This window comes from Dermacentor andersoni, chromosome 2 (genome assembly GCF_023375885.2).
Source record: "Dermacentor andersoni chromosome 2, qqDerAnde1_hic_scaffold, whole genome shotgun sequence".
Lineage (NCBI taxonomy): Eukaryota > Metazoa > Arthropoda > Arachnida > Ixodida > Ixodidae > Dermacentor > Dermacentor andersoni.
This window is the reverse complement of record NC_092815.1, coordinates 68,924,306-68,950,900: the sequence shown is the minus strand read 5'-3', so window position 1 is coordinate 68,950,900 and position 26,595 is coordinate 68,924,306. Positions and strand designations below refer to the sequence as shown.

Here is a 26,595-nt window from a genome sequence, read left to right as displayed (position 1 = left end):
TCGCAACACAGCATGAAACTGTATCTTCCTTTGCCAACTCTCTCACTCAACAAAATAAATTTTTTTTTCATTCACAGTTTCCGTTTTACGATTGCCTGATAATTTGAAAATTTTGTAGCCTCTTCCATTTAATAAAAATTTATCAGTGACTGTACTTACTTTACAAGGTTTTGATACTATAATAAAGCTAACTGCCAATTTTACTGACTTCGTTATATTGAGGTTTAACTGTATATCAAATGTTTCTTGCCAACATCAGTATGTAGCGAATATATGCTGAAGCTGAATATTGGATGCAACGAAGGAATTTTCATTTAAAATGTGATTTACTTGTAGAGACGTTTGGCTGATTTCTGTTTGATTTCTCTTCCCTGCTGGCTGATGTGCACCAAGCCAGTCAAGTGCTGTAATTTTCAGACTACAGTTTGTGCGTGAGTTGTATAGCCTACATGGGTGAATATTGGGATAAAGAAAAGTCTATTAAATTTGCCCACTCTTAGTGCATAGTCTGCAGAACTCGAATCTTGCATGTGGGGTGAAACTGGCAGAACAAGTACTATTAAGCAAGGTTGTGTGCATGTGTTATAGAAGTCGAGCGCAGGTTATCAGACATTCTTTCTTTCTCTTTTCTGTTTTTCTTTTATTATTATTATTATTATTATTATTATTATTATTATGTTATATTGTAAGTACAGCATCTGCTAGTGGTGTCCGTAGAGATAGACAGGGCCGCCCTTCTAGTTCCCAAATATTCAATCCAGCAATTGTGAAAGAAAATATTCAGTGTAGTCTGCACCTCTAGATAGGTAGCTTAGCTTACAAATTTGACAGTTAAAACATGTATAGTCTGCCAGCTGTAGTCTGGAAACTATGGCATTTAGGGATTCTGAAAGCGGCTTTGGAATCTATGGTGTTCTTTTTTTCATGTGTCTGAGTAGCACACGCCCCGGCCAAAAGTGGAGAGGCTGAGCAGATGGACTACCTGTGCAAGTGGGATGGCCTGCCCTACTCGGACTGCACCTGGGAAGACGGTAACCTGATCAAGCGCAAGTTCCAGCATGTCATTGACCAGTATCACGCCCGGCAGAAATCCCAAAAGATACCCAGTAAAGTTTGCAAGGTGAGAGCACTGGTGCAGAGCCTTGCCTTTTCTTTGGTGCTGGTAGTTCTACACCTTCTTGGTGAGGGGCAGCATGCTTTTAGAGCACTGTTTTTATTCAGCATTGGCGAAATGATTATGATCTGCTATGGCCACATAAAAGTGGATCCAGTGAACATGCATTGTAGTTATTCAGTGGGTGGTTATAACAAAAGACTCTGTGTCTTTGTACTCTTCGTATGCTGGGGAACAAAGTAGTCTGGAATGTAGTGTTTGTTTGTGTTCCTGTGTACTTTCAAAATTCAGTGTACTCCTGGACCTTGCTAATTTTTAGCTGTGTACTTTTTGTAGCCTCCTCTTAGATATTGCTAATTTTTGAGCCACTGCTGAAAGGTTGAGCGTTCTGAAGTGCTCACATATAATCAAGAACCATTGCCTTGCTTTCATAATAGGTGGGGAGTAAGCACCAGCAGATTTCTACATTTAAAGAGTGTCTTCGACTGTGTGTGCTTATTGGTGCCATATGATCTTACTGTTATCTGCTCAAAACAATTGCAGGTGCTGAAGGTGCGTCCAAAGTTTGCCCCGCTGAAGACCCAGCCATCATACATTGGTGGACCCCAGAAGCTTGAGCTCAGAGACTACCAGTTAGAAGGCCTGAACTGGTTGGCCAATTCGTGGTGCAAGTGAGTTGTCTTTCCACCGACTTCTGCCCACTTTTGTGTTACACTATCGCAGTTGATTCGAACTGACCTGACTTTCATAAAAAGCAGGATGCAGAACACAGCAGCCAAAAAAGTAATCATGCAAGCATGGTGCTTCAATGACCACTTCTGGCCCCTGTGCGAATATAATAACCAGCTGTGGCGCTTTTGTGCAGGAAAGAGGCTGTTTTTATTGATGAGTTGCTTTGTTTTCAAGAATGCACCTTTTGCATTGAACAGTGGTAGGCGCACCGGAGGCATTGACTATTTCTGTCCAATTATGTGACATCTAGATGTAATGTGTGTGGGAGGTTGCACGTGATGATTGTGCGCCCTGCATTGTGCATGCAACACATTTTTGCATGCGGATAGTGTGCTTTGTGGGGCAGATTTAATGAGGAGGATAGAGTCTGTCCATCGCAGGCTAGACAAGCTCAGTTTTATTGCATGGTCAATATTTTTCCCACCGAAAGGTCCTCCTTGTAGTGAATAAGTAAATACAGTAGTTTGTGAATGTGACTGATGCAAGGGAGCCAGGACATTGCAAAAATTTGTGGCTGATCTTGTATGTTCAACACGGACAGTGTGGATTGAACTAGTAGCAAGTGCTAAGCAACACTGTTGCTGTGAGAGGAAAATGTGTTCATGTATGACTTTTTGGGTTTGCACAGGGAGAATGGAGTGATCCTGGCAGATGAGATGGGCTTGGGCAAAACAATTCAGACCATCAGCTTCCTGACGTATCTGTTCAACCATCATGCGCTTTATGGGCCTTTCCTGCTGGTTGTGCCACTCTCCACATTGGCGTCCTGGCAGAAGGAGTTCGCTCAATGGTCACCGGACATGAATGTTGTCGTCTATCTTGGAGATGTCTCTTCTCGCACCATGGTAGGGGCAAAAAGTATTTGGTTTTTGTGAAACCTGGGCGCTCATCTCATGCTAACAATACTGGCCGAAAATGTTAAGTGCCGAGGGTGCATCAGTACTGAAACACCGATTACTGCAAAACTGTGGCTTCAGACCTCTCTCTCTAATACCAAAAACTTTCTGAAAAAATTAAGGGTGTAGGCCCAGATTTGTAGGGTATTTGCACCATCAAACACTAGGCATTTTGTCTTGAAGCAGCTAAATCAGTTGCTGAATACTACATCTGCTGCTTGCTGATTTGTGCGTGATGGGACTGCTGTCAGTGCAGAACGTTTCATTGCTGTTTCCACATATTTTGGCCATGACAATTAGAATATTGTCGCAAAAGAAAAGAAAGCTTGAGGCACACTTTGGTTTAATTGTGGAGAGCATCATTGTAAGGCCACAAAATGTAAATTGTGCTGCAGATTGCATGGTGAACGCATTTGCCATATGTTGTTTTTCAGATTCGTGAGCATGAATGGTGCCATCCAGGCAACAAGAGGCTGAAATTCAATGCTATTCTGACCACGTATGAGATTCTGCTGAAGGATAAAGTGAGTACTGCTGCTTTGCTAAATTTTTATCCTTATCGGCTTTTAATTGATATCACTGTAGAGAAAGTATGGTTGTTTGAATCGGGGACTCTTTTAACGTACCGAACTGGTTTCACTATACATTCTTTGGATCTGTATGTTTTGCATGGGAGTGGCACAGCCACTGTTTCAGGCTGCAGATGCACTCTGCTGCTTGTGCTCGTGTTCAGTTGGAGCTTGTTTCTTTCGTTTTCAGGGCTTCTTGGGCAATGTCAGCTGGGCTGTTCTGGGAGTTGATGAGGCACACAGGCTCAAGAATGACGACTCTCTTCTGTACAAGTCGCTCTTTGACTTCGACACAAATCACCGCCTCCTCATTACTGGCACACCACTACAGAACTCATTGAAGGAGCTCTGGGCACTCCTTCACTTCATCATGCCACAGAAGTAAGTTTTTGCTTGTTTTACTACGTTATAAATTTAACCAGTTCATCTAGCCTGCAAGTGGTGGTTGTGTGTGAGCCTGTGTTTCTTTCATCTTGTGATGCACTGAGTAGAGCTAACAACCCTGAAAGGACACACCAGACAAGGACGGAGCACACTGTGTCATCCATGTCGTGGTGGTTAGTTGTACTCAACACATTACAAGAGGAACAAATACGACCAACTGGCCGAATTTCACGCTGTACTGTTTTTCCTTGTGAATGTCTCTGTAGCTCGTAGACTTGTGTGAATCGGCAGAGTTTTTCTTTTGTTGAATCATTGTCGGTGCTGTTGCAACTAAAGCTGTGATAAGCAGTCTGAAATTCTTGCTTCCAAACGCTTTCAGTTTCACACCTTGCGTAGGCATCAAGTACTCATGTGAATCTTCGCATATAACCCTTAGGGCCAGTAGTCTTAATTTCATAAAGTATTTTGATGACACGTAAAATGTGGTCTGTCGGCTTTGAAGCATGGAAGGCTTGCTGGTTCTCGTTAAGGGTACTGGGCTACAAACAAGTGTAAAGAAAGCCTATAACATCACCACTGACATGCCCTTCTATAAGATCTCGTACATTGGCATGCTTGATGTTGCTCAGTATTATTATAAGGATAGACAGAGTGAGGTCATCATTTATTATTTTCTTACAGGTTTGATTCTTGGGAAGACTTTGAGGCAGAGCACAAGGAGAGTGCTGACAAGGGCTACACAAAGCTTCACAAGCAGCTTGAGCCATTCCTTCTGCGGCGTGTTAAGAAAGATGTAGAGAAGTCGTTGCCAGCAAAAGTTGAGCGCATCCTTCGTGTGGAAATGACTACCGTGCAGAAGCAGTATTACAAGTAAGTATTCCTCAACCTTGTCTTGATGCTGAAGACATGCATACAGTCAACTCCCTAGGGGTCATGAAAACAGAAAAATGTGGCAGGCTGAAAAAGTGAATCCATGCCTTTTGCTGCCCTTAAAGGCTCAAATCGCCATAGGCACGTACGAAATCGCTCTGAAGGCCTGCAGGTACACTAATTAGGCATATCCGTGCTTGTACTGTGACAGGATACGGCAGGTGCAAGAGTGTATAATTAAGGAATACATCATACTGTGTCCCGTGACAATTGCCCCCTTCCCACTGTTGATATGATTCACCATGTAACACTGCTGTACTGAGGCGAAGCTGACTTTCGGGAACCGGCACCATGCAATGCGTTGTGCTTCCCGAGATTCGAAGCCATTGGCGAAGATTACAAAAACAGAGTCAGTGCCATTGCTGACAGTGGTGAATTCTTTCAAGGAAAAACTCTGCACGAAATAGCAAGAAGATTGGTAGTGAACATCGAAGCAGGTAGGCCTAGTGTTGCTGCGGTGGTGGCTAAGGCTGTCAGCAGATCTGCGGGCGAGAGAGCCTGTTCGAAGAAGGCAAGATAATCAAAATGGTGGTGGCTTCGATAACGCTGTTTCAAATCTGCGGTCATAGCAAAAAGTCTGGAAAATCAAGACTGCGCAGGGCTTTTGCATCCGAAATTTCAGACATTCTTATACATTGACTCCATGGGGTATGTGGTGGTTCTGCGAAGGCATACAAATCATCAGCTGTCCGGAAGATTGCTCTTTGACTGTACATACATACACACGTACACGTACATGCATGCATGCATGAACGTATCGCATTTATTCAAATGTAGGTCAACCTTTTTTTTATATATATGTATATATTACCCGAAATGAGCTGTCAACCTCTATATGTGACAAAAAAATCTCGACCTATATTCGTGAACAAAGCTAGCAAAAGTACCGCGCTGAGTTCTTCTGTTGCACGCACTGTTATAACTAGTCTGGAGATTATGCAGACTGGCTTTAATAAATGCTGCATACCCAATGCACTCAATGGCACCGAAGGCTACGTTTGGGGTGCCAAGGAACCCTGCGAAGCATCTGACAAGTACAATTTCTCTGGCAGTTCCAACGAGAAAGCAGTTTGTGGCATCAACTAGCGAGATTTATAAGCCAAGTTTATGGTAAATAAAGGTGTATCATGTTCAAAATTTTTTGTTTTTCTAGAAGTATGTCGGTCGACCTAAATTTGAAGTAATTTTGTTTTTCTCGGTGAATTGAATATATCAGTCAACCTGCATTCATCTTCGACCCATCTTCAAGCAAACAAGGTGTTTATTATGGGAGAGGGCAGGGACGAGTGTGCGGTAACGTAATAAAATGTGCGCTTGAAGCAAATGGGCCCCCGTCTCCTTCTCTAGCCTGGCTCTGGCTGTGTCTCTCTATCAGTGCAACTGAGTGTGTACGTGGCCAGCATGCTCTATCTTAGCAATAATGAGCAGCAGGTGCATTAAATGGTGGATGGGCCGAGATGGCCATGGCTTCATGTGCACTGTTTTCCCGCACTATATGTGTGGGAGGTCGTGTAATCTCTAGTTTTGGAGAGGCATTGAAGCGAGAGGCAGATAAAGCATTCGCTCCCTTTTGCCAGTGCTATCACAGATGCGACACTTTGTACTACTGTTGATGTGAAGATATTGCCAACAAGGCATGAAACTATATTTTGTTGCTGTCCTCAAATTCAACACTGATTTGTTTGTCACTGAAATAGTTTTTTTTTTTTTTTTTTTTTTGCCCCCCAATTTCTGAACATGTCGTGGTCCGCTTATTAAGAAAAATTCGTTGGTGGCTGTACTTATTTGCATGAAAGGTTGAATTTTGTGTAGCGAAAAATGCCAATTTCACTGACCTCATTGTATCGAGTTTAATTGTATTTGTCTCTACATTTTCGTTACGTGTGTGCGCTTAAGTATGTGTCCTGGTTTCAGGTGGATCTTAACGAAAAACTACAAGGCACTTACAAAGGGCCTGAAGGGGTCCCAGTCTGGTTTCATCAACATCATGATGGAGCTAAAGAAATGCTGCAACCACGCCATGCTCATTCGACCACCTGACAATCCTAACAACTTGGATGCACTGCAGGTGTGTGTCACTGCAGAGCTCTGTCTTATCTTTATGAGTAGTTGCTGTTGAAATTGTAGGTGCTGTGAAAGATAGTTCATCTTTTGTTTCTTGGTGTATTTTATGTTTTCCACATTTGGTTCAAGTTTAGATTTATTTATTTGCCGTAAGCATGATTAACACGATTTTAAATTTAGTTAAATCTAAAGGCCAAGTTGCTCAGCTTATTGTGGTCATTGAACCTGTTGTCCTCGCTGCAGCAAATTATCAGGGGCAGTGGAAAGCTACTGTTGCTGGACAAGCTGCTGTGCCGGCTACGGGAGACGGGCCACCGCGTGCTGGTGTTCTCCCAGATGGTGCGCATGCTGGACATCATAGCAGACTACTTGCAGATGCGCAGGTTCCCCTTTCAGCGCCTTGATGGTTCCATTAAGGGCGAGCTTCGGCGACAAGCCCTTGACCACTTCAATGCTGATGCATCGCAGGTTAGTGGGCAGTGCATGGCAGATCATCACACATTACTACAGTCAGCCTGACCTGCCAATTATCACCCACATGTTTATTGGCCAGTTGTACATGTGTGTCTTCAAAGGAAATTTATTCAGTTTCTGCAAAGTTACACATGCTTTGGTTATGTTGCTTTGCTTTTCATGGCTTATATAAGCCTTCTGGGTCAGAGCTGGGAAAGCTAGCTGTGGAGCAATGATGCAGTCTAACCCACTTATGATACCTGTTTTAACAATATATCGGTTATAATGAGAAGCTGCTTCACTGTCAACTTTTGTATGTGTTCTATGGTGAAATAACCCGCTTACTACAACAGCCTGATGCCGCATTATTGGTTGTAACGATGATGTCTAGCTGCTGGGTGTCTGAGCCGAAAGGTACTGAAATGCGAAATCCTTCAGAAAGAAAGAAAAAAAAAAAAAATTCGAGCCGCTGTACGATGGCCTGCTGGTCCAACAGCCACCGCATGCTCATTTTCCAGCCTTTTCTGCGCGCCTCTCTCTCGTTGCCCTTCCACTCATCTGAACAGGAATGGGCTGCGCCCGTAGCTCTACGTCGCACCACCCTTTGAAACACTAATGGACCGTGCCAACTGCGCTGCTCGCATGTTGCTCACTGGGTCTTCATTCAGCGCAGTTCTGGAAGCAGCTTAATTGCTTACATTCGTCTTTATTTGTTGCGTCAAAATCGTTCCTGGCCACGTGGTTTCTCAGCCTCGTTTTACTCGCAGCTGAAACAGAAGATGACTGATCCGCTCACTAATCATTGGCAATGCAGTGAAAAGTTTTCACTGTACAGTGAAAAGGAAGTCAAGGCTATAGATTTGGGAACTTTATTAAGTGCTTCTAACCAATGAGGCGATCGTCTGGAACGTGCTTGCATCGCATAGCAACGGCGACGATGGCTACGATGACGCGGTAGGGCATGCTTCCTCAACGTTGTCCTCACAGGAGGCCCTGCATATGATTAAGTCCCTCTGGGGCTTCATATTCACAAGGAACCTTCCGCTGCACTACGTGGAGCGCCTGGATGCCTTGGAGGATGTTGGCAAGCTTGGCGCAAAGCATGCAAGGCTGACGGACATTTCTCGTGCTAGCCATTGGGAAGTACAGTGGAACCCCGTTCATACGTTTTTCACCGGACCGAGGAAAAAAAACGTAACAGCCGGGAAAATGCAACAGTGAGGAAAGCTCCGAAAATGAATGAAAAAAGTGCAGCTTCAACTATAGACAATTTATTTCCACAGAGTGCGCTTAGGACTTAAAAAGGTCTAGAATGGTGGCTTGCCGTTTCTTTCGCTCACTAGAAATTACCACACGTTTCTCAATAGCCTGGAAGGCTGCATTGCTGTCAGCGTCGCTGTGAGGTGCGACGTACCTGCGGAGGAGGTCCAGAGCCACAACGGCTTCTCCAAAGCTAGGATTTGGCAACTCCCCGGCATCATGCGGCTTGTGCTCCTCGTCGTCACCGCGCCACGACGGCAATGGCAACGGACAAAGGAATATCTGCGGGAAATTTCGCCCTCTTTGGCGTAATCATGCTAACGTGCTAACGATTGTTTAGTATTGCTGCGGAGTGCGTGTGTCCGAGCAGCCCGGTTGCGTGCAGCACGGCGTAGTTTCGCGAGAAATGTAAACAAGAGAGGAGAGCTGGCCTGATAGGCGGAGCAACGCCATGAGCAACGCCAACTTCCGGCTTCACTTTAGCTTCACAAAGAGTGACGTCAGGGCCTCTCCCGAGTTTCCTTCCTTCGCGAGTCGACCCGTCCAACAACCATGCAGTGACCGTAATCACAGTGGTGATAGTGAGAGCATTTTTCACGAATGGCCACCTAGTGGCGGCCTCTCGAACTGGCGTGCGGCTTCTTGCAGCCAGTTCCATAGCCAAGCCCGGCCAAAACTGATCAAATGTTAAAATGGCGGTTGGAGCGCGTTGCCTACTTTAGCCCAGGCGGGTTCGGGGTGCTAAGTTGCGACGTATCATGCGGGAACGTTTTCACAGCTACTACGTAACAGTGGGATTCCTTATACATTGTATCCTATGGAAGCTATGCCGGGACCGGATGAAAACAACATAGCAGCCGGGAAAACGCAGCAGTGAGGAACGTAACAGCGGGGTTCTACTGTATGTTGTGAGATGCTTGTGGCGATCTCGCCTCAGCATTTCTTCTGGATTTCTCAAGCTGACAGGCTGTCATGGCAACATTCTCGCATTTTTTAAGAGGCCCCTGTTGGGGCCACCAAAGCGATGCCTCGACTGTGCTCACATATCGCTTGCCACCCGTGACCCCTCTTTGCAGTTGTTATAGCAGTGCCATTCTCTTAACGCCGACAGCCGCGGCTTGTTACACGCAAGAAATAGCAAAAACAAAAAAAAAATCTATTTTTTGAAGATAACATTTTCAGTTTCTATAACTCCGAAGTATCATCCCTATAAGCCACGTAGAAGTGCTCTAAAAATTTGTTTTACCAGCCAAGGTGGCGAAAAATTTCGCACAAATCAAGAAACCAGTGTTTTTCAAGCCACAATATCTCTGGAATGGCGCAACCGAGCGCCACCATCTTGGTCTTGTTGGAAAGTGCATTTCTCCGTCTTCAAATTTGCCACTTCAGCTATCTCCTCCGTACAGAAACGAGCACACAAAAAGCAAATAATTGAAGGTCATGCCGGAGTCTGCGATTTGTCACGCCTGCTATGTGAATCCAGCACAGTTCGCCATTGGTCCAGCGCTTACGTCGTCTGCTCAGCTCTTTGCACCTCGCGAGCCTGGAAGTCTCCACTCGCCGTAATCTCGACCTGTCAAAACGGGCGCCATGCGGACATTGCAGTAGCGTGGCCGGTCCCTACCTTTGTGGACGTCTCAGATCCGCGGCTAAGCATTCTGAGCATCGGCGATGCAGACTTCGCGACCAAGATTCGCGCGCGGAATCCTTGGACATGCGGCTAAGCCTTTCAGCACTCGGTGTTTCGGAATTCGTGACCAAGCATATAGCGCACGCAATCCTCATACCGCGGCCAAGCATTTCGCGCATAGGAGTCTCTGACTCGTCGATCAAGCACATCGTGCACGGACATCTCGGGCCCTCACCGACCGTAAAAACCGGACTATAGGTCGATTCCCCAACTAACGAATTCTAAAAATGAAAAAAATCTTTTTCAATGGCAAATGTACCGAAAGACACCCTTACCTTGAAACAAATGCGAATCATGCACAACAGTGACAGTATTTATTTAAATGCTGCTTGCATGTGCACCTGGCCAATTTTTAACAGTATCACGCGACCATTGACCCGCGTGCTTGTCAGCATGTTATTAACGGCGCTGAGCGGCGAAACAAACGTGATACACGCAGGTGTACACGTGTGCTTACTTTCGCTATTTCGCCGCTCTGTGCCGTGACGATAAGGTGCTGACAAACATGCGGGTCGATGGTTGCGCGATACTCTTAAAAATTGGCCGGGTGTACAGTACACAGAAAGGCACGAAGTGCGCAAGCGCTACTCCGAATCAGAGCAACGCGAATCAGAGTTGTTCGAACTAGAGTCGGATGACGAGTGCTTCTCGCTGCCCAGTCCAGAGGCGCGTGCGATCTCTACTGCTTTCAAATGGATGCATTCGGCAGTCACAGACAGTGATCTTACACACAGCTCCCGGACGAACTCCGCAACCTTGTCTTCCAGTTCTGCGGTCCGCCCACAAATGACGTTTTCTGCTGCTTCTGCCTCCGCCAGTACCGAATGCTCTTCTCGGATACTCCAAATTCGCACTGTGCCGCGAGGTTGCCGTGAGCTTCTGCGCACTCAATTGCCTTTTTCTTGAAGGCGACGGTGAATTGCCATCGGCTTCCGCTCATTTTGAAACAAAATGTGGAAAAGCAGCCTTTATGACTTTGTGACAATGTAAACGCAAATTGGCGATGCTACAATGTCGCCTCGCCATGCTGTTGCTGATGGCGGCTCTTTACTTCATCCACCCATTGTTGCAAGACTTCCGTAGTTTTTCCGCCAATGTCCGGTATATAAGACGAGGGTCGACTTTTCGCAATGGTTTTTCAAAAAAATTCGACCTATATTCCGGTTTTTACGGTAAGCATTTTGTGCATAGGCGCCTCCGACTGCGTGACTAAGTACATTGAGCATCGACTCCTCGAGCCCGTGGCTAGTAATTTCGCGCGTCGGCACCTTGGACTGCGCGAATAAGTGCATCGAGTGCCGACTCCTTGAGCCCACATCTAGGCATTTCGCGCGTTGGCACCTTGGACTGCGCGAATAAGTGCATCGAGTGTCGACTCCTTGAGCCCGCGTCTAGGCATTTCGCGCGTTGGCAGCTTGGACTGCGCGAATAAGCGCGTCGAGTGTCAACTCCTCGAGCGCGCGTCTACGCATTTAGCGTGTCTGCACCTCGGACTGCGTGAATAAGCGCTTCGAGTGTAAACTCCTTGAGCTCGCAGCTAGGAATTTTGCGCGTCGGCACCTCGGACTACGCGAGCACATCAAGTGTCGACTCCTTGTATCTGTGGCTATGCATTTCTCGCGTTGGCACCTCGGACCCGCAACCAAGCATATTTCACGTTCACTTTATTATCAAATTGTCACAATAGCTCGTAACAGTATATATCTTACCATCCCTTCATAAAGAGAACCTTATCATGAGCTCTGTTCACTAGGCCCCTTGGGCTGGCACAGACACCTGGCTGCAGAAGTGATTGAGGCATGATACAAATGTACAATTCTGGAAAGCACCTAGCAGCTGCATATCTATCACTGGCTCTCTGATCTTAAGTTCGATAGCCATTGTCAGGTGAAAATGACTTGGAAGGCTACTGACACTCAGAGCCTTCATTCAGTAACATAGTCAATTCTACCAAAAGAAAAGAATGGCTCAGTGATTGTACTGAAGACTGCTATCAATCAGGCAGCCTGCAGGTACAACACTGGAACCCAGGCACCATGCTCTTTGTAGAGCAGCAGCCAAGAATGCCATACAAAGAGGGGGGTGGGGGGGTGAAGGCACACCAAACCAGAGGCCACGTGTACCAGAAGCCCTACATCACAAAACACCCGAAAGACTACAAATTTGGTGCCTTTTAGAGAACTGAAGACAAGGTGAAACTTTGAGTGCCGTTTTCTCAAAACTGTTTTTTTTGCCTTTCTGCTCAGTTTCTGAAGCTGATTTCATTGTTACCATTTCACATATTTTGACTCCGTTTTTTTTTTTTTTTTCATCACATACTTTGGGCTACAGTGCAAGTCATGACATTCTCGCTTTCTTATCTTGACCCTTTGTAAGTTTACGATAAGGCTATACGTATACCCCAAAAGTGTGTTTGATTCGAAGGTAACATAAAAAATGGCACTCTAAAAAATTTGTGTTGCGAAAAAAAAAAAAAAACAAGAATGTCGCGACCTTCAGCACGCATTTAGCTATGCAGTCAATACTTAACAAGCCTTGTGTCACGTTTTTTAAGTTCCCGAGGCTCTCCAGAAAGTTCGAGGTAGAAAAATTCTGCTCAACAAAATTCAATAACATGGTCTCAAGATATCGCTCTGGAACTTTTATGGAAGCATCAGGGAGACATTCTAAACATTTGTGCCAATTTTCATCAAAATCCATGGAGAAATAAGGAAGCTGATTTTTCAAAGCCTAGTCCCCCCTTATACGAGTGAACACAATCAGCGGCTGGATGGAGGAAAGTGGTGGGCAGGGGCACTGGCCTCCTTGCCATTATAATTTTCTCACATTGGCTCTGCCATCCCCCTATTTTGATTTTTTCGTGCAACCTGGTTATAACAATTATCGGTTATAACAATGGAATTTTTGTGGCACTTGAACATTGTTATAAGTAGGTTCGACTGTACTGCCACGGGAATTTCATCTGGTTGCAGTTTAACATAGATTAATTGAGCTTCATAATAAAGTGCAAAGAACTGCGTGTAAATGCATACCTCTTGCTCATTTTCATGCTCAAATACTGTTGTGGCTTACAAACAGTACCAATATTTGAATGAGCTTCTACCATTTAACTAAAGTTTCACTCCTGACTAGCGGTCGTTTGTTTGCCTTTCTGCTAGGACTTCTGTTTCCTGCTCTCCACAAGGGCAGGTGGACTGGGTATCAACCTTGCGACAGCAGACACGGTGGTGATCTTCGACAGTGATTGGAACCCACAGAATGACCTCCAGGCTCAGGCCAGAGCTCACAGAATTGGCCAGAAAAATCAGGTATATAGAGACTGTAAACTAAAGTTTGGATGTGTAACTATGAGTTCCAGTAGTAAAGAGTCTGCATGATCCTAGTCTTACATGCATTGCATGCCGTTGAGGTGTGGAAAAATTCAGAGGTCGCAGTTTGTGCTGACAGCAGATCGCTAGTTGTCCAGGCTATGAGCAATGTGAGCATTTTCTTTTCACAAATGCACAGGCAAGCTTGTAATGATAGCACTTGCAGCTGGTTGTCAGTTGCTGCTGGTTAGTCTGTGTCTAAATGACTTAAAAATTATCGAAGCACAAGCCTTTTGTGTCGTATATTTTAAGGGGAACATAGGTCTCGGGGACAAAAATTCAATAAAAAGAAAAATCAGCTTCCCATTTTTTATTTTCCCTGCTACGTGTCACAATGCACCTGGTGGCAAAAAATTAGCTCAATACAATGTGTTGTTGAGGAATAAAACACTTTGTATCCTATGAAATGCTCAATTTTACCCATGAAAGCGCTGAAAATGACCTGTTTCGTCCTGTTCGCTATTCCAAAACTGCTTGTCATAGTCAGGCCACCTTAATTTTGTTTGCTGGTGCTCTTTGGCCATAGCTCGCCCTTGCGCATTAAACACCACACATCATCATTAATTTTGTTTGAAAGAGCACCTTTTCTGCTTGCTTTCCTGCCAGAAACACGCCTTCAATGCTGTTTCAGAAGAAAGCTACCTGGCTTTGTAGCGTGATATGCGTATTCTTGCACTCTGAATTTTTTGCACTTTTCTCAAATACAGTCGCAGACTGATAAGTCGGACACCGATAATCCCGACATGCTCAGTAATTCGGACAGCTACATGGCACCACCAATGGTCCCAGTGACTTAATATGTAAAGATGACTGATATTTCCGACAGCCGCCAGCTCTACATTCGATTATCCGGACTCCGTCCGTGGCTGTAGCGTATGCCACCTCTGCTGCCATTATCCCCTCTGGCAACCTTAACGAGACAAAGTATGGCCTCAGAGATTACACCTGAAATGGTAATCTCAGAGTCCTTGCCTTGGTCGCAGCTCTACGCTTCTGAGATTTAACTGCAACTGCTGATCTGTATTGTGAGGTCACATCAACATCGCGATAACCACATCCTTTTCCGGCACCCCCACACATGGCCCACTATAGCCATTCTGTATGTTGAGTTTTCTTTGTGGGCAGCGTTCTGCCATGCTGTGCTTGTTTGTTTAGCTTGTGTTCCAGATAGCGCTCTGCTGGCTCCAAGAAGTTTTTCTTGTGAAGTTATAGATAGGCCGCATCAAATGGCACCAGCGGTGCCCTCACAGTCCGACTCCAAATGAGTCTTGAGTCGCAGTCCCAATGAGCCCGACTCCGCAATTGAAGAGGCTGAATTGCCGCGTACCACAGCGAGCTGAGATGCGGACGTCATTGATGACCTGCTAGGCTGCGGTGTGCCAATTCCTGCCGCCATTAGATTTGAAGACTTTGCAGATGTCAACAGCGTGGTTTTGTCGTGTGCCGAACTGAGTGGTGACGAAATAATAAAACGAGTTCTCCCGCCGTCAAACAGCTACTCTGTATATGTGCCATGTGCTCTAGAGCCTTCCACATGCGGACCTGACTCAAGCCTTTGCAGTCCTTGCATCAGCGTACAGTGAAACTCAAAACTGGCAGAAATATAGGCAGACTCGGTTGCACATATGCGGAAGTGCATGCAGCAAAGCATCGACCACTTGTTCCGTGCAAAAGGGCCTTAAAACGCAAATAAAGTTATCTTTTTTTGGATACATTAGTTTCTTTCGGACATTCGATAGTTCGTACATATTTGTGTTCCCTGTGGAGACAAAATTATCGGTGGTCAACTGTAATGATTTTTGCAAGTCTGAAATTTTGGGAGTGCCACTGTTTCCCTCCAACTCGGGCAATTCTTCTTGTTTCTTTTTTTGGCCATCATTCTTTTTTTCTCTTGAATGCTAGAGTTGGAGAGAGTGCAAAACTATGATGTAGTGTTTGGGGACACTGCAACATTTCAATATCACTAACAAAACTTCACATTGTTAAGTTGCAATTTTACACTTTCATAACTTTGGCTAAAATACAAATTGTACGAATGTTAAAATGCGAACTTGCACTCTTGAGCATTCCGGAACATAATGCTTAATTTTGGCCCTCTTTGTGCTGTACATTTTTTAAAAGTCAACATCTCAGATTTATAACAAAAGGTATTGCTAACTCTTCTTTAAATTGGTTTAGAAATAAACTAATTGCATATTTTTATCAGCGTGCAAGATTATCTTCTGAAAATATCTTGCGTTTAGAGTCAATAACAAAACGATTTTTTTTTTTCGGAACCCATGTGTTTCCCTTAATAATGCTCCTTTAAACAGCTAATCCAACGGGTTACTATTGTGACTTGCTGTTAGGTTGATTCTGTGTTGTGGACATTGTTTATCAGGTGAACATCTACCGTCTTGTGACCAAGAACAGCGTAGAGGAAGACATTATTGAGCGTGCAAAGCGGAAAATGGTTTTGGACCATCTGGTCATTCAGCGAATGGACACCACTGGTCGTACTGTGCTCTCCAAGAGCAATGCACCATCTAGGTGAGTGTGCTTGTTGCAGCACCTCTTTATGTGATGGGACAAGTTTTGAACTGTTTTGAGGACATTGGGAAAGTATTGATGAAGCAGATTCCAACATTGAGCTGTACTGAAATATCTTTTTACTTTTTAGTAACACAACTCCTTTCAACAAAGAAGAATTGGCAGCCATATTGAAGTTTGGTGCTGAAGAGCTCTTCAAAGAGACTGAGGAAGGAGATGAGGAGCCTCAGGTGTGGTAGACATTATGATGACTTAGCTGTGTTTACTGCCGCATGTTTAAAAGCATAAGGGGATGCACATTTAAATATTTCGTTCTAATTTAGGTTGACATTGACGAGATCCTTCAACGAGCCGAGACAAGAGAAGAGCAGCCGTCTACTGTTGGAGATGAACTCCTAGGTTCGTTTAAGGTGAGCGAACTGTTCTGTCCTTTTCGTGCAGCTTTTTTGTTTTTTTTTTTTAATAGCGAGCTGCTTGTGGTTATGCTGCTTAAGGGAGGCATAAACATGGTAGGTCCATTACATGTTAGAGTAGAATTTTGGTAAATGCAATTGCCACTTAAATGGAACAAAAAAAAGAGTTTGTTGAAAGTAATAGGCATTTTTCACAACTCCAGGTAAATGTAACTAAATATATTATCGCATATGAAGCTGAGCAGCCACTTTCAATGGTGTCAGGACATGCATCACTGTTTGCACCTTCCTTTTTTGGTTTCCTCGGCAGTTCTTTACACTGTTGCCAAGGCAGCTTTTGCTGACTGTTGCCATGCTTAGCCACCATATCATGGTTAGTGTGGGCTCAGCTGTGGTAGTGACTTCCTGTAGTTTCTTTGTGTTGGCAATGTCTGTGAGCTGTCGGTTTGCTTAGTGTTTCAGATGGCGGCACAGAAATGCCTGCACAATGCACTCACACTAGAAAAAATGAATAGAAGTTATTGATGACTTCAAGAGTGGTTGCTTCATTAAAATGGCACATTCTCTTACTAAATGGCAAGTTAAAAAAAAAATTGTGCTGCTAGCTCTACTCAGCAGCTGTGTGGAAGTAGAAATCTTGTAAGAAGCTTTGTAACCATATCTGCTACACGTATTATCTGCCCCTTTAAAGAGAGCATCTTGTGTGCTGTTGAGCTTGGTCTCTCGGTAAATTGGGCTCCTTAAAAACAGAACTTATATCCCTAGTCCCTGGAGGTTCCGTTTAATGAGAGCCCACTGTCCAAGTTACATTCACTACTAAAGTTCTAGTGCTAGGTTGTTGAATAGTACTAGTAAAAATTTTATTGCTAGCTTGAGGTAGTCCAGGAGAAATGGTTGGGCCCTCAGTCCAGGGCACTGCTGGCCTCTGCTGTCTGCCTGAACTGGTGTATTAATGCCAGTTGGCTCTCCAGGTCCGGGCTAGACAAGGTTGCCGAGAAACTTTTTCTATTCTTGAAGAGTTAGACGATCAGAGAATTACTACGCCTCCTTGCTTGATCTGAGTGTAGTTACCTGGAATGTTCTTGTTTTGTTAGATGTTTATATTGGATTCTTAGTGGTATCATTATGTCATTCTGTTCTATCAAAGTGGCAAGAAAAAGAAAGCACTGAAGTTTGTATGTGTATTTAACCTTAAATGTTTGTAAGACTTCGCTTGCATTTTTGTGCCTGCAGGTTGCTAGTTTCAATTTCACTGAGGAAGAAGAAGTGGGAGCTGTGTCCGCAAAGGGCCTTGCCGAGGACGAGTCGTCTCAAAGCAAAGACTGGGACGACATCATCCCCGAGGCTGACCGCAAGCGTGTTGAGGAGGAGGAGCGGCAGAGGGAGGAACTTGAGCTTTACCTGCCTCCACGAAGTCGCAAGTCCATCCATCAGGTACTACATTTGGCTTTGAACCAAATAGCTTTGCCTTCCATCACTGGGGAACTGTATCTGGACGATCATTCTTGGACATGTAACGCATGCTGGTTGACAAAGCCAGCTGAAGTGGACCTGGTGGGAACAGTGGCATTTCTCTTGGTGTTACTTTCGCATAATGTAGTTGACCGAGTGCATCTACAGGTTGGGATGCCCCTCACATCTGTCGGGTGTCATGGTGGACATTGCCTAAGACAACACTGAAAGTATCCCAAAAGTGAACATATCGAAAATTTTGCCACAGTGTTGTCTGCGACACTTTAATACCTGCCACCTCTCCCAAATTTTTCGTAATGCTTACAAATTTCAGGTTACTCTATGATTTTACTAATGTTGTGCCAAGTTTTACGAAAGATAAATTCTGTTCGCGTAAATTTTTTTAAAGCTATTGAAAGATAGGGGTGGTGCGTCATTGAAACAGAATGCACTCAGAAAAGAAGTTGCGATGGCACCCGCTCTCCTGTAAGTGCAAGACGCAGTATAGAAGTTAAGTAATTAAGTAAGTATAGGAGTATGCCTTGTGGGGAGCACACGCGCCCATCTTCCCCCGCGCCGTCGCGTCGAGAGCCGGCATAGACAGGGGAGAGGCGCACTATGCCCTTTCCCGATTCTCCCTCGCTCTCGCGACGCGCACGCACCCTTCCTCCCCGACTCGCGGGCAGGTAGCTGACGGGCGAGGAGGACATTCCCCTCGCCCAGGTAAAAAGGTACAAAACAGCGCGACCGGGGGAGACCCTCTCTCTCTGAGGCCGGACCCATAACCTGCCGGGACTGGAGTACCTGCTGCCATCCGTAAGTGACCACGTTGCCTGACTATCCCGGGCAATGAGGCCAGCCTATTTATTGCTATTACAGAGAGGACGCCCCTCTGCCAGTGTTCTTTATTGCCGGTAGCAATAAACGTTCTTACAGTTAACGCCGCTGGTTGCCTTATTCGTTAGAACCCGACGTAGCCGCGATTCCCGCGCTACGGGTTGGGGAGTAACACAAAGCGACTGCGTGGGGCTAGATCCGGAGCTCGCCTTCAGCCCTAGCCGCACGCAGAGTGGAACCCCCACAGCCTCGAGTAAGTTTATGCAGGTCAAACAAGTTCCTGGAGCAGTCAAAATCGGCAACAGCAGCGTCACTGATCTGGAAAAATGTTGTCATTCTCTGTTTTTCAAAGTTTGCAGTTTCCTGTGTGCTGCATATAAAGGTAAATTGTTAATAAAGTATGTATAGATCCTACAAAGGTCTGTGCTTAGAGCAAACTTATAAGCGTGCTATCCCCCCTTATATATATATATATATATATATATATATATATATATATATATATATATATATATATATCTTTAAATTTTTTTTGGTGTTAGCAGGATTTTTATGAATTCTGATGTTCACAGGTTGGCAGGTATGCACTTAGTAAAGCTTTTGCACTCTTTGGTATGTATGCTGTGCTGCTGTACTGTTGCATGCAGTTTTTGCATTGGCATTGCTATACTCTTCTCTTCACCCACACATTGTCATCATGCATGTAGCATAGGAAATAAAAGTATCGCTGTAGTCTTTCTTTAAAAAGTGAAATTGCAGTGCTCTTTGTGTGCCTTTTCTGGAGGATGTAGTGCACGATGATTTGTATATGCATGTTAACGTGCAGTTAGTGAAGGATGACGCATACCACTATGTTGCTAAATTGCCAACCAATGCAGCCAGCAAAATCTCACATAATGTCTGATGAAAACTTGTCTGGCCCCTGCATGCATGACTACTGCCAAACCAGGGCCACGCAGTAGGCTTTGTGTTATACGCCCAGCACTCCAAAACTGTCATTGCCAATCATTTCTGCTGTGGGATGCCAATAGTACCATTGGCAGCTGAGCAGCTGTTATTGCCATGGATGCTCTGGCCTGGGACCTTTTGACAGAGGTGCTACATTGGCTGCCAACAAAAACTGCACTATTGCTTATGCAAAATAGGAAACAGCGAGAAGTCTGCCTGTCTGTCATGTATTTCTATTTGCTCTTGTCAACTTTTTCTGTGTTCAGTAATGTTGTAGCGCACCCACTGGTGGCTCTTAAGCAATCCTTGCACCAATGGCTTGTGCCCTTTCGCTCTGAGAAGCTTTTGTTCAGTGGCTGAAATTAGTGATGGCATGTTTTGTCCCAGGCTGCAAACTCTGAGAGTGATGACGGCCGATCTCGGAGGAGAGACAGGGGGTCTGGCGCTGGCTCAAATGGATCAGACGACGAGTCTCGCCCACGGAAGCGTGGCCGCCCACGACTTATTCCACGCGACACGGTCAAAGGCTTCACGGATGCTGAGATTCGCCGTTTCATCAAGAGCTACCGCAAATTTCCTACCCCAGCCAAAAGGTCAGTGTTCGCTGCACCTTTCATCTTTCTTTCTTCCCCCAAGAAAGTGCTCCCCAGAAAGCAGTTTGGATGTCATTGTCGCAAGCTGCGGTTGAGTTTTTGCAGGAAATAACTGTTTCTGCTTTTGCATGCAGTCTTTCACCACTACTGCGGTGCGGCATTCATCAAACTGACATTGCTGTCAGGTTCTCGGGTTACAGGATGGTAAAAATTTAGTTGTGGCACATGTGCAATTTGTGTTACATTGCAAGCTAACGGATCCTCCTTATGCATGTAGATGTAGCAATTTACCATGTGCATGTAAGCATGATTTGTGAGGCACAAGTTCAAGAAACTCTAGGGCCCATGTTCAGTCGCAGCTGAGGCTATTTATTAATAAGTGGTCACATTAGAAACTTGGCACAAATGCTGCCGCTATAACTCTGCACTCTTATTAAAACAGTTGCACCCTTTCGAGTGTATATTTGTCCCACAACAATAATCGCCATCTGCCTTGCTTGCGTTTTCTTTCTTCAAAACATTGCGCTCGCTACTTTCCTGTCGAGAATGCTATGTCACTCTGATAATGCGCATGCTGTTCATGACTTGGAATAGCTGGGCTTGCAGCGTTATAAAGAACGGAAATGTGGGCAAGACAGATAGATGATGATTATTGTTGTGGGACAAGATATGCCCCAAAGGGTGCAAAGTTTTTTTAAGGGTGTGGCTGAATTCTCTATGCAAGGCTGACAGAGACTGTGATCTGCGGCCATTCAGCCAGTGCCTTGTTGAGGCGGGCTACAATCAAGTGCTAATGTCTTCTTGTTTTCCTGTGCTGTTGTTCTCTTTGTTCTTTTGTCATCCATACTTTTTTGCACTTGTGAGCATGTGGCATAGAAAAGTTAATCTAATGGCCTTCTTTATATTTCTGATGTACCGAAATATAATCTAATGCTGGTAAATCTCACACACTGGTGTATGCCATGTGTATATAATTTGTTTCTTTCTGTCCTTATTCGTAACTCGCTACACAGTCTGTACTAATAACTAATTTGTGTGGGCATAACTATCTATAATTTGCTGCAAAACTGACTGCAGTGGCTGCATTGTTGCATCACACCTTCAGCGTGACTAGTGCTGCTGAGTTTGTATCCCCACCTGCATGTATTCGCTTAAGGCTTCTTGCAACAGGGTTCGCACAGGTCCTTGAAAAATTGAAAACCCTTTAATTTAGAAGTGTCATTTCCAAGGCCTTGCAAGGCCTAGAATTTTTTAGCGGTGCTTGAAAAACCCTTGATTTTTGCAGTAATAATAAAAGTCTGTATTTTCGCAAGAATTAAAAATTTTTATCATGCATTTTAAGTTTTGACTGGTGTAAAAGCTTTAATTGTAACAAACAAGTTTCAGTGTATTTCACAAAGTTGCAACAAGTTCAGCGAATATTCTTTAAGCTCGAGGCAACATGCCCAGGAAGTGCACCTTTCAGCAGTCGTGGCTGAGCAAGAACTCGCTCAAAGACTATGTTGTGGTAGACCCAACAAGCGCAAATCACGCAAAATGATGACCATGCGCTAAAACGTTTGACATTTCATCAATGGTTGAGTCTGCATTAAAAAGTCATCAGCAGAGTGCGAAGCACAATGGCAATATGAAGACAGCAGGTGGTAGCTCCTAAAGAGTTACTTGGTGTTGTGCGTGAGTGTCCAACCCGTCCATGCAATCCCTGAACAGTCACCAGACTTGAATGCCGCATGCAAGGTGCATGAGTTGGTGATGGACACAGAGATTTTGTGGACACTAAAGGTGGTAACATCTCACTATTCCTACAGTTTGTCATCCCACACAAATGACCTCTCTGAAAAAATGTTCTTAGATAGAGGAGTTGCGAAGGCCTTCTCTTGTGGGGGAAAGGAAGTGCGCTCACATGGTATGCCATGGTCGGGCCATTTTTTTTCTTTCACCCATGTAACAGGAGATGGAGAAATGCAGCTGTTATGTCATCTTGTTTGGTGAGCCCGCCAATGATTACTTCAAAATCAAATGGATATTCACATCCGGTACTGGGATGCATCACAAACAGTTGCAACAAGATACTTCACGTCCATTTTTGTGGGCCACGCAATGGCTGATGACATTCAAGAGAAACTATTGAATGCACTGGAGCCGTTACCTCTGTCGATGGCCCTGCAAGTTTCTATGGATGGACCTAACGTCAACTCTGAAATTTTTCAGAGGTCTGCAGGAGCATCTGCAAAAAAACTATCAGGTGCAGTGTGTGGATTTGGGCACTTGTAGACTGCACATTGTGCACAATGCCTACAGGGCAGGTGTGAATGCGAACACTTAGGGCTTGGACACACTACTGTCAGGCCTGAGTACACTGTTTAAAGACTCCCCAGCGAGATGCGAAGACTTCTCAGCAGTGACCAGCCAGATAACATTTCCCCTTAAAAGTAGGTCTCCCATCACTGGGTAGAAACGAGATGCGAAGACTTCTCAGCAGTGACCAGCCAGATAACATTTCCCCTTAAAAGTAGGTCTCCCATCACTGGGTAGAAAAAGACCCTGTGATCGAGCGAGCCTTTTCTTGTGGTCTAATATTAAAAAAATACATTGAATCTGCAAAGACAAAGAAAGGAAGTGAACCTGCCGAAATGTGCCTCATTCCTGAACTTGTGCAACTTCTGCACTGACCCATTGGTTCCAGCAAAACTGAACTTTGCTCTTGGAATTGCAAAGATCGTGAAGCCTTTCCTGACGGAATACCAAGCAGACAAGCCACTAGCGTTCTTTCTAACAAAGAACCTCGAAGCCATAGTCAAAATGCTGCTCACAAAGTTTGTGTAACTTTCACTTCTGTCTGCATCGACTGGGATCACATGCCCGTTGAAAATCAACATTGAATGCCCAAGCAACCACTGTGCACTTGAAAAGGTGGGTATCAGCCATGCAGCGGAACAAATTCTCAAGAACTCCAAGGGCAGCCCGATAGATTCCTTTGCTTTTAAGATGCAGTGCAAGAAGCTTTCGGTCGGTATGACAATGAAGATCCTTGAGAAGAGCCCACTGAGGTTCTCCTTCATTAGAGGCCTCTCCTCACTGGAACCATGGCAGATGTGTGCCAAGCCAGAGGAATGCCTAGCAAGTATCAAGAAATTCTGGATGCCCTTATCGTTGCAACAAGGTTGCATAGTCACCAGCGAGACTCTGTTCTTGCCGAATACGCTGGGCTGCTGCAAGAAGAGAAACACAAGCTGAGACTGTTCGTCCAGTCTGTCTGCACTCTTACCGAATTTTTCTTGGAACTGCTCAAGTTCAATTCGTCCTACACCGAGATATGGAAACTGGTCCGCCTTCTTATCCTTAGCCATGGCCAGGTTACTATGGAGAGAGGGTTCAGTGTGAACCGCCAAGTATCTGTGGAGAACCTAAAAGACGCGTCCTACATCTCGTAGCGGATTATATGTGACGCTGTCAACAAGGTAGGCAGTATGCTGAACGTTCCCTTAACAAAGGAGTTAAGAACCTTGGTGTCAGTGGCAAGGCACCGCTATGAAGCATATCTGGAATCGCAGAGAAAGGAGCAGCTTGAAGGAGCAAGGCAGTCGGAAAAACACATTGTCGAGACGGAGATTGACAACATGAAAAGAAAGAAGGCAAAGATTTAGTCAACGGTTGCTGATCTAATGTTTTCAGCTGATACCTTTGCTGACAAAGCAGAAGAGACAGGCAACATTAGCTACATTGTCAAATCAAACAGCCTTAGAAAAAAGCAAAAACAAAGAAGGCAGAACTCCTAAACATCAACCAAGAAATAAGCGAAAAGCTGGTGGAGCTTTCATGAACTCACTAGCACCTATTTGAGTATTGTGCAACAAAAATGTTCTTAGGGATAGCGTAATAAAAATATCCTTAGGTATTGTGCAATAAAGAACTTTTGCATTGTGCTGAAAAAGTGGTTCTATTATAAATAATCCCAGATAAAACAATCGATGGGGTCCTTCAAAAGGTACTTTCCGGTCCTTGAAAGTACTTGAAAACTCTTGAATTTTTTGCCATTGAAGGCTGTAGGAACCCTGTGCAAGCATGAGCACTAGCACGTTCTGCCGAGAGGCACACCTTGTATCACGTATTCCTGTAGCCAAGAGTTCGACGAAAATTCATTTGGTCAGGTAACATGATGATGAAGTTGTGGTTGGTGACCAAGTTAAAGTGGGAAAAGAAAAAAAACAACATAGAGACGTTTCAGTCTGCACAGGCTCCTTGTCACACTAAAGCAGACCATAGCTGTTTGTCCCTTTTTATGCCAAGATATGATAAAGTGAGTGGGAGTAGATAGGAGGTAGGTTCTCATCTGTTCTGTTGATAGTTTCAGCTGTTGTTTGGATTAGTAAATGTTCCAACAAAAGCCAGGTCACCGGGTTCTTTTTCTTGGCTGTTAACACTGTTGTCCCAGTTGATGCAGCGACCATGAGTATCGACATTCATTCGGTGCTCATTGATTCTTCTTGTAGCCTTGCCGGTTGCACTGGTATTAATGCAGTTTCAGTCAGTAACTGCAACTTCATTATTAGGTATTCCTGCTTAACAATGTACTACTGTCACTCTCGTTTTAGACTCGATGCAGTTGCGCTGGATGCTGAGCTGCAAGAGAAGCCACTGGCTGACCTTAAGCGGTTGGCGACCATGTTGCACACTGGCTGTGAGCAGGCCATGAAAGAGAACCAGGCATCTGCTGCAAACACCGACACTCCAGATGCCAACAATGGAGGTGCACCAGGGCGGCGGAGACATCAGCGCACAACTTTCAAGTTGTCTGGTGTGTCGGTGAATGCCAAGTCGGTGCTGGCCAGCTATCAAGAGCTCAGTGTACTGGATGCTGTGCTGCCTGTCAGTGCGGAAGAGCGAAGGCACTGGAAATTAGACTTGCCGACCAAGGATGCCCATTTCGACACTCCTTGGTCTGTGGCTGAAGATTCTGCTCTGCTCAGGTGCGTTGTGCCCTTGAAAAATCATCCGCTGTAACTGTAATGGATAGTGTCCAAACTGACACTTCCCTATCTTGAATGCTACCTTCCAATCTCAAAGGTCATGCATTGCCATACTGCTAATGCCAAACACTCCTGCTAAATGCCAGAAGTTTGTCATCATTAGACGCCACCTATAGCTGTCTAAATTTCACCTCCAGTGAACTCAGGAGTAATGAAAACTAATCTCTGAAAACTGCAATCAATATTTCTCTTGCTTATAAATATCTGGTGTGGGAACGATTGAGTGTACAGTCGAGAAACCACTTATAACAATACCGGTTTTAACAATATATCGATCATAACAATGAGAAGCTGCTGCACCATCAACATTTGTATGTTTTCTATGGTGAAATAACCTGCTTGCTCCAATGCCCCCATGCCGGATTATCGGTTAATAACGACGTTTGCTTGCTGGGTGTCTGTGCCGAAAGGTAATGAAATGAGAAATCCTTGAAAAGAAAAAAGAAAAAGAAATTCGAGCCGCTGCCCAATTGCCCGCTAACCCAACAGCCGTCACATGCTTATTTTCCAGCCCTATGTGCATCTCCAGCCTTGCGCGCCTTTCTCCCGTAGCCCTTCCACTATTCCAAGAAACGAATGGGCTGTGCCCATAGCTATACGCCCTGCCATCCCTGAAACATGAATGGACCACGCCAACTGTGCTGGCAATGCTGCGCTGCTCCAGATTTTTCACAAGCCTCTCATTTGTTCGCTCATCTTTGTTGGTTGCATCGGAGTTGTTCGTGGCCATGTGGTTTCTCAGCCTCGTTTGACTTGCTGCCAAAGCGGAAGATGGCCGATCCCCCCTCTGATCATTGGCAATGCACGACATTGCCAGTGAAAAAAAAGCGCACTGCTATAGATTTGGAAACGAAGTGCTTCTATCTGATGAGGCGATTGTCGTGTATGTGCTTGCATCAGATAGTGACAGTGATGGCGACGATGGCAGCAATAACACGATAGGGCAGGCTGCCTCAACGCTGTCCATGCAGCAGGCCTTGCATATGATTCAGTCCCTCCAGGGATTCATTTTCGCTGCGCTATGTGGATCACCTGGATGCCTTGGAAGAGGATGTCAGCAAGCTTCGTGTAAAGCAAGCAAAGCTCATAGATATATGGTTTTCTCGTGCAAGCTAGATAGAAGTATATGGGTGCCATGCTTGTGGCGTTCTCGCTCCAGCATTTCTTCTGGATTTCTCAAGCTGAGAGGCTGCCGCGGCAACCTTTTCCCATTTTTAAAAGGCCTCTTTTAAGGCCACCAAAGCAATGCCTCGGCAGAGCACGTGCACGTGCTTTGCAGTTGTTATAGCAGCCATGAACGCCTACAGCCATGGCTTGTTACACGCAATTGGAG

At 45.0% G+C, this 26,595-nt stretch overlaps 1 protein-coding gene across 2 annotated transcripts in view; it reads left to right on the top strand.

Annotated features, from left to right (window-relative positions):
- Chd1 (chromodomain-helicase-DNA-binding protein 1) overlaps positions 1-26,595 on the top strand; it is an 85,865-nt gene that overhangs the window by 28,291 nt on the left and 30,979 nt on the right. For both annotated transcript variants that reach the window (XM_050188881.3, XM_055077013.2), the window contains exons 9-23: positions 939-1,120; positions 1,658-1,785; positions 2,475-2,691; positions 3,177-3,266; positions 3,502-3,692; positions 4,377-4,565; positions 6,540-6,693; positions 6,933-7,157; positions 13,251-13,400; positions 15,841-15,989; positions 16,120-16,219; positions 16,313-16,399; positions 17,636-17,836; positions 20,027-20,232; positions 24,828-25,202. In XM_050188881.3, the coding sequence (XP_050044838.1) occupies positions 939-1,120; positions 1,658-1,785; positions 2,475-2,691; positions 3,177-3,266; positions 3,502-3,692; positions 4,377-4,565; positions 6,540-6,693; positions 6,933-7,157; positions 13,251-13,400; positions 15,841-15,989; positions 16,120-16,219; positions 16,313-16,399; positions 17,636-17,836; positions 20,027-20,232; positions 24,828-25,202 (2,644 nt within the window). The remainder of the gene's footprint in view (positions 1-938; positions 1,121-1,657; positions 1,786-2,474; positions 2,692-3,176; positions 3,267-3,501; positions 3,693-4,376; positions 4,566-6,539; positions 6,694-6,932; positions 7,158-13,250; positions 13,401-15,840; positions 15,990-16,119; positions 16,220-16,312; positions 16,400-17,635; positions 17,837-20,026; positions 20,233-24,827; positions 25,203-26,595) is intronic.